This window comes from Peromyscus eremicus, chromosome 5 (assembly GCF_949786415.1).
Source record: "Peromyscus eremicus chromosome 5, PerEre_H2_v1, whole genome shotgun sequence".
Classification (NCBI taxonomy): Eukaryota; Metazoa; Chordata; class Mammalia; order Rodentia; family Cricetidae; genus Peromyscus; species Peromyscus eremicus.
In genome coordinates, this window is record NC_081420.1 from 23,395,715 (window position 1) to 23,408,226 (window position 12,512).

The window sequence follows — 12,512 nt, forward strand, 5'->3', positions numbered from 1 at the left end:
CGTAGAGTGACAGCTGTAGCTATGCTCATCCCTCTCTGAAAGCAACGAGCCAGTCGGCAGAGATTTGGCCACGCCAAGGCTTGATTTGCAGCACAAGTTAACAATTCCAGTGAAAGACATTTGGGAAACCATCCTTAAAACCAACAAAAAAGTGCCTCTATAAATCAGCTGTGGTTATTCAACCTGGACTTCGTAGGGTGCAGGAGACAGGTGACTTGCCAGTCAGAGCCTCGGCCATGAATCTGCTAGCCATGTTTGCAGCAGGCTATGAAAGAAACATGATTTCCAACACACGCACCACTCTGGACTCCAAAATCTGTAACAACAGTGTGCATTGTATCATGGGCTCATTAGTTACTGAGGTAAGGGTTCCCCAAAAATGTCCAAACCAAGGGTGGTTTTTGTCCTGTAAATTACAGTTTATTACATTTTGCAAAGCAAAGAGAGTTTGGATAAAGTCGATTTTTGAGATGGATTAGCAAATGCCACAGTTTTCTGACTGGCTCTATATTTAGGTGATTATTCAGTGGCTAGGCTTTGCAGCAGATGTGGGCGCTGTGTATTCATCACTGACTCATTGGCATTACTGAGTGTCAAATTCTACCCACTAGCCTATCAACTTGTCACTCATTCCCATTGTCCCCTCTCCGCTCATTCCCATTATGCTTACCTTTGCTGACTCTGCGGTCTGTCCATCCATTCCCCAATGTTTTTCAGAGCTGTTTTCATCACTTTTCAGGGGGCAGTGAGTCCTTCCTGCTCCCTTTCCTTCTTTTGCTTCTGGAACTCAGACCCTATGTGCAGCCATTTGATTTTCTAGAAAGCTTAGCAGCTGAAGGCTCTTTCCCATCTCTCATTTAGTGACTGTTGTCTTTCCTCTGCCTGGAAGGGCCTCAAATCAAGCTCCAGGAATTGCATTAGGGACACACTTTCACACACCAATATTTCCATCAGGGCCACAACCTTGTCCCCAGTCATGTCATAGATTTGCTGAGTTTCCTGAGGGTCAAGGTGAACTGTTTGTTCCTCATCAGTCCTAAACTGATGTTTGCCCCTGAATTGTGAGGAATCTGACTACATTCCCCAAATTCCAGTTCACAGAAATTTGGGGACTGAGATTCTTTTTCGCAAATATTGCCTGACCCAAGCTTCCAGAAATCCCCCAGGAGGGAGATGCTTGGGGCCACACCATTTGCTCATGAGAGGGAAAAGGCATTTTCTCTCTCCTTTAATGATCACTGTTTTTAAATGACATAATGCTTGTTTCTATTAGGCCACATTTCACATTCAGGTATAAAGTTGATATGAGGTAATGAGTGATCATGTTTCACAATTACACTCTTACTGTGTTAATGTTGTATCTTGGATATTTGTTTAGGAAGGTGAAGAAAGTAACCTACAGAAAAAGGAAGGTGATCTGCTTCAGTCAATGTTTTCTGAGTATTCTATTGACATCAATGAGGGTGCCATAAATACGGTCTTCAGGCAAGTCCACTTCCAATTACATTTCTGCAAAGTGTGTTTATGAAGAGAATGAAATCAGCAGCTCTGCAAGTTAAAAACATTTCAAAAGATAAGCATTAACTACTAAGACCAAATTCCAAGGAACAAAAGAACATTTTCATTCCACAGTGGTTCTACAAAATACGTGCAATTGAATTACTCTTCAGTTACGATGGTGTGTGTGTGGTGGTGGTGGGGGAGGGATGACAAATACTTCAACTTCTGCAAATTATCTAAATTTTCTCTATTTTGTTGCTTTTTATTTTATTCATTTAAGCACGTATCATTTATTTTAGGAAAAGATCGTTTAATGTAATCTTTTAATCTTCTATGTTACTTACATAAAAAGTAACAGTCTTAGCATGAGCTATAGAGTGACAAAGGTCCTTCAGTTTCTTCACTATTGATAGGCATTAAAAGCTCTCACAAACTCCAGGAAGTGACTTTTAAAACATAATTGACAGCTCTGAGTAAGAAATGTGAAGGGTATCCATCATAGACCACGTACTTTATTTTATTGCTGGATCGTGATGGCCATTTCAGAAGGCAAACTCTAAGGTTAAAAGATACCTTTGCTGCATTTTATAATTATTTAAAAATGCTGAGGTCATTATTCATTTTTAAAAAAATTTCCCTTTATTATAATCGTTTGTGTTCCAGACCATTCTAGTGCAATATTTTTGTCAACTGAAAACAACACCAAATAGGAGAGCTTGAAGTTGCTAACCTATTGCCGGACTCCAAAGAGTGTAAAAGTGTTAAAAACCCATTTCCCCTCATGAAGATTTTTACATTCTGTATCTTTGCTGGATATTTGCAGTTTAATCTGCTTGGCTCAAAGTACACATGTTTGTTCTTGACCTTATCAGATTTTATGTATTTATGGCAGTTGCAAAACTGGACCTTTTTTTTTTAGATAAATAATCCAGCATTCTAAGGTATACACATAGATCTTTAGTGGAGTATAAATTTTTTACCTTTTGGGCTGGAGATAGGAAATTGTTATTGTCTGAGTTAAGTCTGAATCTTTTTCCTAAAGATTGCTTTTGTTACCTGTTTTGTGAGGATTCACTGGATGAAGGCTTTAACAGTCTGATGAAAAAGGAAACATCCACAATAAGACACCAGATTAGGCCCAGTTTACTTCATACTTAGTGTTCTCGGACTCTTAAGTGGCATCAGAGCCCTGCAACCCCAAATTTCTTCATGTATCTTCTGATCGGGCCAATTTATTCTGGCATATTATTTTTCTTTTTACCAGGAACTCGATTTAAATCTGTGCATCGCCAGGGGCAGAGAGCAGACGACATGGATAGAAAGGTGAGATTGATGTTAACAGAGTCCCCCTTTTGATATTTTCCTTTAAAAGCAGCCTTTTTAGCTCAATTTTTCATAATATCCATGCACAGAAAGTACAGGACTGCGCAGAGCTCCGGCGTCCTTTGTAGCGCTCATGAGTAAAGAGGGTGATTAAGGAGCGGGGCAGAGAGCACAGAGCCAAGAGTCCTATAGAAGTTAAACAAAAGCGCCTTCAGAATTTCAGGATTCCCATGATCCATAAGGGGACCTCACTGCGCCTGTCCACTGTTTCTATTTTTGATTAGATTTATAAACACAGCGCCACATATTTTCATGTGGCTTATCGCCCAGGGGCAGAATTAGATTGACTGCACCGAAGCTGGGAGGCTGGAGAGTTTTGGGCCGGGGCTGGAGCGAAATAAGTAGTGTAATTGTTTCTGTGGAGTGAACGTGGGACCTCTTCTGCTCTGAATTACACATGGCTCAGCCCTTTGACCTGAGCGGGCTCAGCCAGGGCTGGCGAAGCTCCTGAAGTTGCACAGAAGGGTCATCGCCTAGCGAGCTGGAACGTCATCTGTCAGGCGGGATGCCAGCCAAGGACTCTATTCAATTACGCCCCTTCCTGGTGACACACGTTTGCTACCACCTCAGCTTCATTTAACCCTCTGTCATATCCGTTATTATTTCATCAGGAAGTGCAACGAGGGGCCTTGGCGAATCCGCAGGAAGTGGGGGTCCTTGGAGGAGTCTCCCAGGCTTTGTTGGTAGTTTTCTAAATTTTAGGCCCTCTTCAGGAATGTGCCAAATTATTCTAATGTCAAGGATGACGGTTCTTCCGAACAAATAAAGTTTGGGGAAATGTTAATAAACTATGCTTACAGTTTTTTTCTTAGTACACTTAATTTAAACTCTTTCAAAACAGGTGGGATTTTACAGATACAGCCTTGAAATAATCAGAGCAAAAGGGGACAGAACTTTTAAGAGAGTATGCTACCGGCTGACATTTCTGCAGTGGTGGAGAATTCATATTCCTCAAACTTTACAACGAGTTGGATATACACATTGACCTCTATCTAGAAAGAATTCTATAGGCAAACGCTTGCATTTTATTTTGATCTCAGTAAACCAAATTTTAAAGGCACCTTAAGCTGAGTACCCAGGATTTACATTCAGACATTTGACATGATTTCCAAAATTAGTTCTGCTTCTGAAACAAGCTTTAAAAAATTTAAATTTACATTCTTTCTTTGCTAATTTCATAAGTAAACATCTCCACAAGTCTTTTATAGGTCTGATAACTTGGGAATAATTCATCATTAGATTTTTCTTTTCTTATCTGAGGCCACCCAGGCTAAGCCTTGATTCAGTTCTAAGTTATATGACATTTAAACACTTCCTTAAAGGGTGCACAATGTCACTTTCAAAAACTTGAATTAACTTAAATTAGGGAGTCTACACAAGAAAATGGAGAGGCCCGTCGTATTAGACAGTCACACAAGAGTCCAAACCATAAGCCCCTCCCCCACCCCCTGCAGCCCATCCCCCATGTTATTCTCATTAGCAGGGCCAGTGTTGTTCCCCACCAGATCTGACACAGAATGCTCAGAGCAGACAGGTGCAAATTGCAAGCTTTTCACTGTGGCTGTTTTCCTTTAAATTGACAAAGTAATAGACCGGGAGAACAAAACAGGTTCATGGAGGAACTCCAAACAGGGACAGGCCAGCTGGCTAGGGCGATTCAAGAGAGTGACCGTGCTAAATTGCACCTCCATGCCACTTGCCAGGGCCTTCCAGTACGGTTCCCCTCCTGTTTTCTTACTGAGGGGAAGGTCCTGCAGAGCCATGCTCGGGCTCTGGTGTGTGTGTAAAGGCCAAGGTGGACGAGACTAGAAACCAGTGTACCTGCTCCTCCTTTGCGTCACTACATCCCCCTTGCCCCAGAGCAATTCAGCATGGTTAGTTTCCTGGAGTTGGACCAGATTGATAGTGCTTCCACCCATGTCTTTTTTGCCCGATTCACATGAAGCCCCCGAGCAGGGAAACAACAGAATGATCACTCTCATCTCCACCCCCACTCCCAACCAGATGAATCTGCTGAGCTTGTCTGTTGAAAAAAAAAAAAAAAAAACAAAAACCAATTGTTCTACTATTGGAAAAACCCAATTTCATTTCATGGAAGAGACACACCACGCCAGCTTCTGTAGAAATCAAAGGCATGCATTTTTGGAAAGGGACTGAGGACCCTGTCATCCAGAAGTGGCTTCTCTTTGTGACTACCCAGTGTGTCCTAGAGCTGTTGTATGCAAGAAGCAAGTGGAGCTCTGAGGTCTCTGACTCCATCTGACTGTGAGATCTGCCCATGTGGATAACGGTAGGGAGACAACTTGAGCCGGCCTTGTTTACAACCAGACAGAAAACAGGCAGACACAAATGAGGACTGACGGTTTCATAGAGCACGCTGGCTGATCCCAGATGCGATGTGACTGCCCTGAACTGAGCGATGATCCGTACAGTATGCAGAATCCTCTCTCTGGCTGGTCTGTGCCCACCAGCCTTAAAAAGACCTCCCTGCACTCCACAACCACAGCCGAGTGCAGCCAGAGCTGAACAGCAGCTCCCCGGGACCAATTCCTTACGACAACAATCACATTCTTTTACAAACTTATGGATTTGGGTTGTCACTGTTTATAAATGAATTTGCTGTTGCTCAAGTTGGCTTGCTCTATCAGAGATTTCCTTTCCAGTTGAGAGTGCAGGCATCAAAATGTATTTGGTCCTTTTTAGTGAAAAGGAAAATATCATGGGAAACTTGTCATTCTCTCAAACACTGTCACCTTTCCAAAATTTCAGGTGTTTTTTCTAACTTTGTACAGAACAAAAATCATTGTTTTCTTCCACAGTATGTACGGCACTCATATTAACAGAATGATCTTTCCAAAATTAAAGAGAAATTGATTCCTTTCTACTTAAGAACATACATGACAGAAATGTGTTACAAGATGAGTGGGTTCTGGAGATCTGTATGACATTGTGCTTAAGGTTTATCCTGTAGTATGTGACACCATCGTAGTATGTAACACCACAGTATATCCCCTTAAACATTTAAGAGGACTGATCTCATGTCCTCTTCTCCCACCTCAATAAAAACGTGTTAAAATGCTAGACGAGAAACCGCTCATTTTGATTTGATGTAGAAAGCAACTTTGCATTTAGGTATCAATGAAATAGAAATTTGGAGGGAAACGAGTCTGGGACATAGTTGTTGGAGATTTGGCTCAGATTTCTAGATGACTTTGCTTCTCTTCAAAGCTTAATTGATATCAGGGAGAAGCAGGAAGATGATGGTAACTACATTCTGTTCCTTTAGTTTATTTGATTTTTGAAGCACACTTCAGATTATTTGACAAGTTTAAGTGAATTTATTTAAAACGATGGCATTTCCTTAAGTGGTAATGAGTGGAATAATGATGCGAGTACAAGAGAGGGGTCATGTCCTATGCAGTAAGGAGATAAAAATCTCACCAGGAGAGAGAGCGGTCTGAATTGAGAAAGGGGTGGAGACAAATGCAATTTACACCGTTTAAAGGTGCCCATGTGTAAAGGAGAGAAAAGTGAGGAAATTGGTGGAGAGAAGTCGGAAATCACTCCTCATTTCCTCTCGAACATGTGTTAGCAGCTAAGAGGTCACAGAATACAAAATGTCACTTGGTAACCCTCTAGGGGGACCTGCCTGGGGGGTGTGCAACCAGACATCGAGTCTCTTTAAAACACGTGAACTTCACAGAATATCTCTGAGACCTTTCTAACGTTAGCAAGCAAGTGTGTAATTTCATTTGAAGTTCTTAGGACAGAAATGAGGTCTATCCATAGGGCCACTTCCATCTATTTAAAAGCACGTTGAACTCAATTGGAAAGGACTGAAGTGCCAGATTTACTGAACCATGTCAAGAAATCTAGTACCTGCTGCTATCTCGGATGAAGGCTGTGAAAAAAAAAATCACACTTCAACCTTGTTCCTAACAAAATGTCAGGACACATTGGGAACTACGTGTTTCTAGGAGTTTACTTAGTTTTTAATGAGTATGGTCTAATGCTTTAAAATTGAAACAGAAACCATTTCAATTGTGTAACTTACTTTACATTGTAATCTACAGAACATTATTTTTGTATTGTTGTTATTATTAGTGTGTGTGTGTGTGTGTGTGTGTGTGTGTGTGTGTGTGTGTGTAAGTCAGAGAGCAACTTTGTGGAGTCAGTTCTCTTTTCTCTTTATGTGTGTTTCTGCGATCATACTCAGGTCACAAGGCTTGTATGGCCAGTGCCTTTTCCTGCTGATCATCTCACCTATCCCAGCCTGTGCTAACTGATACATGACTACAGTTCCATTCATTGAAGCAATTTGCAGGGTGTGTACCAGAATCCATGACAACCTTCTGGATGCTATTTATCTTCTAAACAGAGCAATAGTGCTCAATGCACAATATACTCTATGAATGTAAATAAGAAATATCAAGAATTCAGAATTCCTTTTACAAGATTTACTCTTTATTTTTAATCATGTCTATGTGTGTGGATGGGTGGTGGGTGCCCAAGTTGTCTAGAGTATAGCACTCCCCAGGAGACTGTAAGCCATCTGACATGGGTGCTAGGAGCTGAACTCGGGTTCTCTGGAAGAGCAAACTGTGTTCTTAACTGTAGAGCCTTCTCTCTAGCCCCGAGTAATTCAGAATTCTTAAAATGAGAGAAAAAGCAAAGCTTAAAAACTACTGAACTTAAGTAAGCCTTGCCCTACATTTTCTTTGAAGGAATACATTGACGTAGCTGTTGGAGGCTTTTGAAGATGTTTGACATAGAGTCTCACAAAGTGCTCCAAGCTTGTCTGGAACTAGCTGGGTAGCTCAGTTTGGTCTCAAACTTGACATCCCCCCATCTTAACCTCCTGAGGTCTGGGATGGTAAGCGTACACCTCAATACCTCTCTCCAATTTTTTTTTAAATATTCTATTAGATAAAGTCTTACTTTCCTTGAACTTTCAGGCTACCCTCTGCCTCAGCTCCTAAGTTCTGGGATTGCGAGACTGTGTTAACAGGCCCAGCTTCCAAATATCTTTTGAGTAGACTTACTTTCCCTGTTGGTTTTGTTTCTAGTGTATGAAATAACTGTAACACATTGTACACCAAATGTTTGTTTGAAAGAACAGATTCTTAGAAAACAAGGCCTTGGATTTTAGTTTATTTAGGGCCTATCAATTTAAAACCCTTTTGACATTTTTCTGGTTGTGACATACTATATGATAATTTAATTGATCTGTGATGCTCTAAGACTGATAGAAGTATTTTTAAAAGGAGTCAGACTTAGTGTAAAAACTTTAACTAAAAATTGGAACACTAGACACCCCCATAACTCATCAGGGTTCTCACAGTGGACAAGGTGTTATTTTTCATTCTGAATACAGCCCTCAGAAGCATTATTGCAGGCTGTCTGAGATGCAGCATCTTTTGCTTCATGATAAGCTGTCTGAGAAGGAGCATCCTTTACATCCTGATAAAATGTCTGAGATGGAGTGCCCTTTCCATAGTTTGCTGGTTCTTACAGGCTTCATCTTTTGTGCCCATTCACTTCTTATTAACTTGAATTTTTTCATTTGTCTGAGTTCGGGTATTTCTAGCACAGTTTTTTTTTTTTTTAACTTAATTTGACAGTTACCCAGGATTCATTTGGAACTTATAAGAGTGTAGAAGCTCAAGTCATATTTCTGGCTATACATTTCCATTTTTGACCATTTATTATGCACACTAATATTAATAGGCTTTTCAGATATAATGAATTCTAGTTTTCCCTGGTGTGGTACCTCATGAAATCTTTGAGACTCTGCATTGAATATGGCTTTCTTGGTATTTTGCAATTTTGCATTGTCTTCACTGCTACTGAAATTTCCCAAAGTTGGATTGTATATATTCCTGCTTGTATTTAAATCACATACCGGACTCCTATAAACAGTTTAAAACAAATATGGATACAACCAAGAGCAAACAGACAGCACATATAAGGTGTCGTGTGTGTGTGTGTGTGTGTGTGTGTGTGTGTGTGTGTGTGTGTGTGTGAGAGAGAGAGAGAGAGAGAGAGAGAGAGAGAGAGAGAGAGAAGAGAGAGAGAGAGAGAGAGAGAGAGAGAGAGAGAGAGAGAGAGAGAGAGAGAGAGAGAGAGATGTATTCTTGTTCATGTTTGTCTGTGTGGGTACCATGGCATGTATGTAGACCTCAAAGATGTAGATCCTCACCTCCCACCTTGAGATAGAGTCTCTTGTTTCTCATCACAGTGTATGCCAGGGTAGCTGACCCAGGCCCTTCAGGAATTCTCCTGTCTATGTCTCCCATCTTACTATAGGAACACTTAAAGACATGCAATCCTGCATTTGGCTTTTTGTGTGTTCTAGGGATCCGAACGCAGGTCCTCATGCTTGCTAGGCAAGGACTCCACCTACTGAGCCTACCCCCAGCCCATATGCAGATTTTCTACACAATAATTCCATTCCACCAAAATGAGCTTGTTCTTAGAACAGTCTGAACAAATGCAAATTGAACTGTGCAAGTTTTCCAGTGTTCTTAATTTGTTGAGGGCTCTTTGTATTAATTAAAAATGATAAAAACAAAGTATTTTAATGTGACCTTCATTTGGCATTTGTATTAACTTTTCTTATCCTATTTTATTTAATTCTTCCACTTCTGATGTTCAATTAGTGTTTGACCCCTTTAGGAGAGATGTAAATTAAATGACATTTCAATGCCATCCGCCATCCCATATTTAAAATACTGTGTTAGTTGTGGATCATAAATGATGATCTTCATTCTTTAGCTAATTTATTCATTTAACAATTTCCCTCCAGAAGTTTCAGCAGAAGGCTGTGAAGCCAACTAAGCAGAAGAAATCCACGTCGGCTGAATTTCTGATGGGTGAGCCTTGCTTGATGAGTTATTGCTCATAATTTGTGTAAGGATTAATTAACTAATTACAGACAAATGGCTGTGGGCGAAATTTTGCTCTAGCTTGTCAGGGTGCAATTTGTAATTATTTTAATCATTTATTCTTTTTTTTAAGAGTTAATTTTAACCTAATTCTGTTTTGGTGACATTTGAGGACGATACACTTGAGTCTTTCTGCACAAGAATTACTGGGAGGAATTTTCTGCTTAGCATTGGAATCCGTCCGCCTATTGTGTGATCTTCTGACCCCCTTGTTCTGCTCTAGTTAAAGAACACACAGACGCAAAAGAAGGTGCCGGGAATCCAGGTTTTAACATGAGCAGCCCAGAACTCTCAGCCCATCGGACTCCCAAAGAGAAAGTTATTAGACATGACATGCTGGATCACACCCTTGCAGCTCATCAACAAAAATCCAGGCTGCCAGTCTCAGCAGGACCCAAAGGTGTGACTTCAGTCCTGGTTATGCTCACACTTGGTGACAGTTGCTGTTCTTCTCATCTGACCTGGGCATCCTGAACAGGAACCTGATATTCCATTCAAGCATGCCTGTATAGCTTCTAAGGAGGTTCTGCTTGGGGCTTTGTGTGTGTGTGTGTGTGTGTGTGTGTGTGTGTGTGTGTGTGTGTGTGTACACATGCTCACTGACGACCTGTGCTGTCATTGAGTTCAGATGATACACAGCTTTGTGGTGAAGGATGTGGAGGCATGAACTCACCCTTCTTTGGGCAGATGAGGTGGACCGGCCTTGGAATGCCAGATTACTAAGACTCTTGGCTCTGGTGCAGACAGGGGTTTGAAGGATAACACTCTTGTTTATAGGATGTCACCAGGCTAATATAGTTAACATCTCAGTTGACACTCTATTTTGGGTTTCAGACTTTAATGGTTCTGCCCTTTAGATGAATCATATTTTTCTGTACAAATTCTAGAAACACATTCTAGAAATTTACAAATAAATAAAGAAAGAATCTTTAATACTTAGAATTCCCTTGTAGTAATTTACTTGTAGGGAAAAGCTTCTTTATTTTCTGGCTGACAGACAGCTCTGATCATCCATCCTACCACTACCTATGGAGGTAAATCCTCTGTCTGCTGATACCTGTGGCTGTTCCTCTTGTCCTGGGAGCTGTATCTCTTTTAAGCTCTGATGATTCTATACCTACAAAGAAAGAAGTCATTAAAACTTGCTGCCTTTGCTCTCCTGTTCACCAATGAGCAAGCCGGAAGACATCAGAATTTAATGACCAAATAGCTTTTTGAGGGAAACTCTGAAGTAATGAAGCATGAGCTGGCACAGATGTGTTCTCTGCTGGTCCCACTTAGCAGCCTCATCATGATTCCCACCTGTACAGAGCAGGCCCTTCATATCCCAGTAGGTTAGCTTGTGCTGTTTAACTCCTGAGGCTCAGGGGAAATTCTACCAGCTCAGAGATTGCTACGTTCTGCAAGCACATCATCCATATTCACATCAAATAGATTAGCTCAGCTCTTACTTTCCTTGCTTGGTATGTGCAAGTATTTTTCTTGCAAGTCTGTGGGCCTGTGAGAAGATGGAGGGCTATCAACAACTGCCTACACTTGGGTATCTACCATATCTTAGCTCTACATTGGCCACTTTGTGTACAACATCTCCTTTAGTTTCATCTCAGGAGTTATGTTTTAAACAACAAATTCAGCTGTGCAATCAAGGCAACCATAACAGTCATCAAGACCTTGTATTTCCTAAGCTGTTGTTTTTATTTCATGTCCAAAAGTCATTCAATAGTGTCTCTATTTCCAAGCATTGAAAGAGAAGAAGCCTGAGTAGAAATAGTTAGACATGGCTACTTCTGTCCTTATCTCCTTTGCTGGAAATTAGTCACCAGGCCACAGGTAGCTGCAAGAGAGTCTGGGATACATTATCATTAGTGATGAGCCAAGTTTCATGCTGAAATTGGAGCTCTGCTGCTACAGAAGAAGGCAATGCACAATGGAGTCAAAGGGCACATCCTCTCCCAGGTCTTTGTGACTGTTGTCTTTATTTGCCAAACAAGGGAGAAAGGCTTATTTCAGCTCATTTTATCAGAGGTTTCAGTTCATGGCCATGAGCCCCTATTCCCTTAGGCCTGGGCCAGCATAGTACATCACTCTGAGAGCATGTGGTACAGACTCACTGTGGCAGGGAAGAGGGGGAGGGGGAGATAGAGGAGGAGAGATAGAGATAGAGACAGAGACAAAGATAGAGACAGAGACAAAGATAGAGACAGAAACAGAGATAGAGACAGAGACAGAGATGGAGAATTTTTTTCTGGAAGACATGAACAAAAGCCTGATTATCCCTAGATAATGCACCAACAGCTGATCAAAGTAATAATTACACCAAAGTCCAACTTGGTGAACCAAGTTTATTGGGGTTACTTATAGGCATGTGAGTGAGAGTTACTTACAGGAGTATAGATGACTCAAAGCCATCTGCATCTCTGAAAAGCCCAGCCCAACATGGATGACAATTCATGAAAATTCCATTCCTGGAGCTTGGTGTACAATTTGCAAGCAGCTTCACTTATTGGAAGTCCTCCTGCAGGGAGCTCTGTACAGCAGGAGAATCTCTTCTCTCCAGTAATTGTTTATTGTTCGTGTAACCTTGGAGAGGTACCTTGTGAAAACTATCAGTTTCAGGAACTTCCTCAGACTTGAGGGATGTTTGCTTCCCAAGTCTCATTAGCCTCCTCTCTCCTTCCAAGAGTG

The 12,512-nt window shown here is 41.1% G+C and overlaps 1 protein-coding gene across 1 annotated transcript in view; it reads left to right on the top strand.

Annotated features, from left to right (window-relative positions):
• Positions 1-236: 236 nt before the first annotated feature.
• Positions 237-12,512, top strand: part of LOC131910750 (uncharacterized) — a 280,595-nt gene continuing 268,319 nt past the window's right edge. Inside the window, exons 1-4 of the mRNA XM_059262637.1 lie at positions 237-362; positions 1,379-1,485; positions 9,682-9,755; positions 10,051-10,227. Of these exons, the coding sequence (XP_059118620.1) occupies positions 237-362; positions 1,379-1,485; positions 9,682-9,755; positions 10,051-10,227 (484 nt within the window). The remainder of the gene's footprint in view (positions 363-1,378; positions 1,486-9,681; positions 9,756-10,050; positions 10,228-12,512) is intronic.